This window comes from Gallinula chloropus (genome assembly GCF_964237585.1).
Source record: "Gallinula chloropus genome assembly, chromosome: 2".
Classification (NCBI taxonomy): Eukaryota; Metazoa; Chordata; class Aves; order Gruiformes; family Rallidae; genus Gallinula; species Gallinula chloropus.
In genome coordinates, this window is record NC_140086.1 from 41,748,597 (window position 1) to 41,752,944 (window position 4,348).

The 4,348-nt window shown below is 48.3% G+C and overlaps 1 protein-coding gene across 1 annotated transcript; it reads left to right on the forward strand.

Moving 5' to 3' along the window:
* Positions 1-306: 306 nt before the first annotated feature.
* On the forward strand, positions 307-4,025 carry PENK (proenkephalin; the record flags this gene model as incomplete). Its single annotated transcript, XM_084260736.1, has 2 exons — positions 307-444; positions 3,360-4,025. 2 exons carry the CDS (start codon positions 307-309, stop codon positions 4,023-4,025), a joined length of 804 nt encoding a protein of 267 aa, XP_084116862.1.
* Positions 4,026-4,348: the final 323 nt, after the last annotated feature.

Below are 4,348 nucleotides of genomic sequence, written 5' to 3' on the forward strand. Positions count from 1 at the left end.
AACACTTTGACGGGACGGGAGCTTCTGGTCGCTTTCGCATCCTCCGGGTCCGCTCCGGCTCCGGACGCAGGTCCGTTGCCTTGGCAGCTGCCAAGCGCCTGCTTTACCGTTAGCACCGGCGCAGGGGCAACCGCCCCGGCTCCGAAAGGCGTCTGAGTTACGGGAGTTGCCCGCGCCCCGGGACTTGCTTTGAAACCGCGGCGGCCGAACAATTTATTTTCGCCCTCTCCTGCCCCGAAGCTGGGGGAGGTGGTGTTGGGGGTGGGGGAAGGCGGCTGCCGGCTGACCTCTGCTTCTTGCAGCCTCATGGCGTTGCTCCTGAGACTCGGCTGCTCGCTGCTGGCCCTCAGCACCTGCCTGCTCCCGAGGGCGCGGGCGGACTGCGGCCGTGACTGCGCAGCCTGCACCTACCGCCTGGGACCCCGCGCCGGCATCCACCCCTTGGTAAGCGGGAGCGGGGCCGGGGGCGCCCTCCGGCCGCTTCACAGCCACGGAGACTCCTCGGTCGGGCCCCTGCCCCGTCTTAAATTTGGGAGGGAGGCAAAGGGGAAAATAGTGGGGGAAGCGGCCGGAGTCACTTGGAAGACCCGGGTGTTCTGGGGGGACTCTGGGGACAGTGCGAAGCGGGCTGGGGGGGACGCTGACACAAACCCAGCGCGCTCCGAGTTTCCCCCCCCCCCCACCCCCCGTCCCTACAGCTGCGTGTGAGTGAGCAGCAGCTTTCGGGGAGGGGGGACACCCCGCGCCGGGCAGCCCCGGGGGGAGGGGAACAAGGGAAAAGTCGGGCGAAACGTTAAGGGGAAAGGGGAGCCCGGCCGCAGAGGGCAGCTCCGCGGGGGAAGGAGAGGCCGCTGCCGGGACCTTCATCCCGGCGCGGCGTGGGGAAGCCGGGCGGGACGGGACGCGGGTCCCGATCCCCGGCTTCCCGTCAGGATGAGCTATCCCCGGGCGGGATGGCTGTCGAGATGCAAAGAGGGAGCTCTGCCTGAAGCGGCACCGAAAGCGGGGTTCAAGCCGGGTTTGAGTAGCAGTTTATTCCCGCTGCTCTCCCTCTTCGCACGGTGCTGCACTGCGTTAGCAACGTGCCTGCGAACAGCCCCTCTGGCACTGTCTCCTCGGACAGGGCATGCCAAGGAAGCTCCCGAATGGAGAAGGGGTTCTTTCTATCTCTTACTTTAATGATATTGAGACTATTTTAAAGTATAGTCACAGAGGCAACTCGGCTTGAAATTTAAGGATCGGGTCAGTGAAAGTCTGGGGTCCCTCAGCCCTCCCTGGAGAAGGTGGGGACTGGGGCTTGCCGAGTCCTCTGCCAGTGGTCCCTGACCCCGAGCGAATGCGTACTGAAGCGTCATGCTCTCAGCACATCTAAATGATCTGAAAAGTTTTGTTCCTATGATGTCAAGCCACTGGGTAACAGTGAGTCCTTCTGCCTTTGGAGTAAGCAGAAGTACTCAGTGATTCCTAATTCTGTCCAGTCCTTCCTTTTGCGTGCTCTGAAATCATGGATGACATCACAGGAACAAAACTTTTCAGATCATTTAGACGTGCTGGTTACCCACAGCAGGTTCGTAAGGGCAGTGCTCTTAGGATGGCTGGCAAAACAGTTCCCTATGCTTTTTTGCTTATGTTAACTTTCAATCAAACTTCAGCTTTAATGTCAATTGGCAGGGGGGTGGAAAGGAGGCTCTTTTGGCTGGAGGGATGCATGCTCTTTGGAGTGTATGTTGTGGATGTCTGTATTGACACTCTCACACCTTCAGTAGTTATTCAAGAAGGAGCCACAGTCACGTTCAGTAACAGCATTTATTAGGTGAACAGGATGAGAAGCTATGTGCCACACCTCATGTTCATTATCCACCTAAACATGTATTTTAGAAACAAAAATTTCTAGATACCAGCAGATAGTATTGTCATAACTGAACTTATCACACGGTATCTGTGTTTATCACTTTGTACCTGGTCATCCACACCTACGAGATGGCATATCTTCATTTGACAACAGAAGGTAATTAAAACTAATTGAGAAGGAGAAAGACCTATTCTTGCTTTGGGACAGAGCAATTTTAAAGGCAGACTGAAGCTGACATCCCACCTTCTTTATAGCATAATTATAATCTATGGCAATACGCAGGTAGTGCCACTTAAATTGTGTTGCAAAATACATAAATCCTTTACATTTTCTTGTGAGCATATAACAAACCACATATAAAATTCTCAGACTAAAATAGCATTCAAGAGACAGGTCAGGTCAGAGATAGGGAGCTGGCCAGTTAGCTGTCAGAGAGAGCTGTCATTTGGTTTAATTTCACACTTTTAAAACATATTGAGATCCTTAGGAAACATTATCCATTGGCAGAATAAGTGCTTCTTTTACTGAAAATACTGCTGATTTCTTCCTTAATTTTTTTATGGAATGAAAACAATGGGCAAGAAGGAAAAAAACCAGATTCACCTTTTTTGCAAACAAAGAGTGTGTCTTCACAAGAAGTAAACTCCCCTCACATAACAGAGAGAATAGTAGTATATAGTTATATATTATTATCTTTACATGGCAGGTTATGAAATATGTACACAGATACTGGGAACATTTTTGTGTCTTAGCCTGAGAATTTCTCTTGACAGTCAGAAGCAATGCAGCTTGGGATTTTTTCCCTCTTTCTCATGGTCAATACTTTCTATGTCAAACTAGCAAAACCAGGGCTTTGATCCTGCCTAAGAGAGCCTGTATTTCTATACCTGTATAGGTACATGTTTGAAAGATCTCTTCCACGCAGAGGAACTACTGATTACAGACAGAAATAGAGCCTTTAAAGCTACACAGTGTATTGAAGATGCTGAGCAGCACAGTGCAGTTGGCTTCTTGGCGATGACAATGCTGTCTAACTTCTTTCCTAGCATTTCTGAACATTCCTTTTAATTACTAAGACTGAACACACTTCTATACTTCTATTATGAAGCAAACCATAGTTGGTGTTTAGCTTCCCAGTAGTAAATAAATAAAATAAATAAATAAAACCAAATCCCAACAACACACCCAAGGTAAGGGAAGAGTGGGAACTGTACACATGGCTTCCTTTGAAGTGGGAACATAGGGGCAGCCTTGATATACAGGACCCATGGTTCATTTTGTCTGGTATTCTGCTTCTTAGAATGGAGACTACCACATCCTTCAGAAAGGGATATAAAGAACTTCAGACATGCACCAAATCAGCTGTTGACCAAGACCAGTCCTTCCAAGCTGCTCACAAAGAGAGGCTTACTCATGGCCTTTTAAAAACAAGTAGCAAAGCTAAGACAAAATAGCAGTGAGGTGCTTGTTACTATGAAATCATTCTCAGTAACGATCCATTTTTCAGGCGTGTACGCTAGAATGTGAAGGAAAGCTGCCCTCTGCCAAAGCCTGGGAGACCTGCAAGGAGCTCCTGCAACTGGCAAAGCTGGATCTTTCCGAGGATGGCAACATTGCTCCAGGAGACAAGAAAGAGCTGGATGAGAACCATTTGCTTGCCAAGAAGTATGGAGGCTTCATGAAAAGATATGGGGGGTTCATGAAGAAAATGGATGAGCTCTATCGGGTAGAACCAGAAGATGAAGCTAATGGAGGAGAAATCCTGGCTAAGAGGTATGGAGGGTTTATGAAGAAAGACTCAGATGATGATGCCCTTGCTAATTCCTCTGACCTGCTGAAGGAGCTTCTAGGAACAGGGGATAACCCTGAAGCGGGGCATTACCGAGAGATAAATGAAAATGACGGGGACGTCAGCAAAAGATACGGAGGCTTCATGAGAAGCATAAAGCGCAGCCCCGAATTGGAAGATGAAGCCAAAGAGCTGCAAAAGAGGTACGGTGGTTTCATGAGAAGAGTGGGCAGGCCAGAATGGTGGCTGGATTACCAGAAACGATACGGAGGGTTTCTTAAGCGCTTCGCCGACTCCATTCTCCCTTCAGAAGAAGATGGGGAAACTTATTCCAAAGAGGTCCCAGAGATGGAAAAGAGATATGGTGGATTTATGAGATTTTAATACCTTTCCCTTCGTCCCTTTTGTCCTAAATGAGAAAGACTGCCTTATTGGTCATAACTTATTGTAACGTGTTGCTTGTACTGTACAGTTTTTTACTGTCCTTGGTTAATGATGCAACTTGCGATTTGTTGTTTCAGGTTCTGTGTTCTTTCAAGTCAAATAAGTAATTTCTGGTTTAGTCAAGTTTCAGTCTGTATTGTAGTTTCCATGCTAGAAGTATTTTGATTACTGTATTCATTTTCTTTAAAGAAGTAGTACATCTACAGTAGCGTTGCGTAACTGTATATACAATAAATTCTTCATCCTAACTGCATCAATTCTGA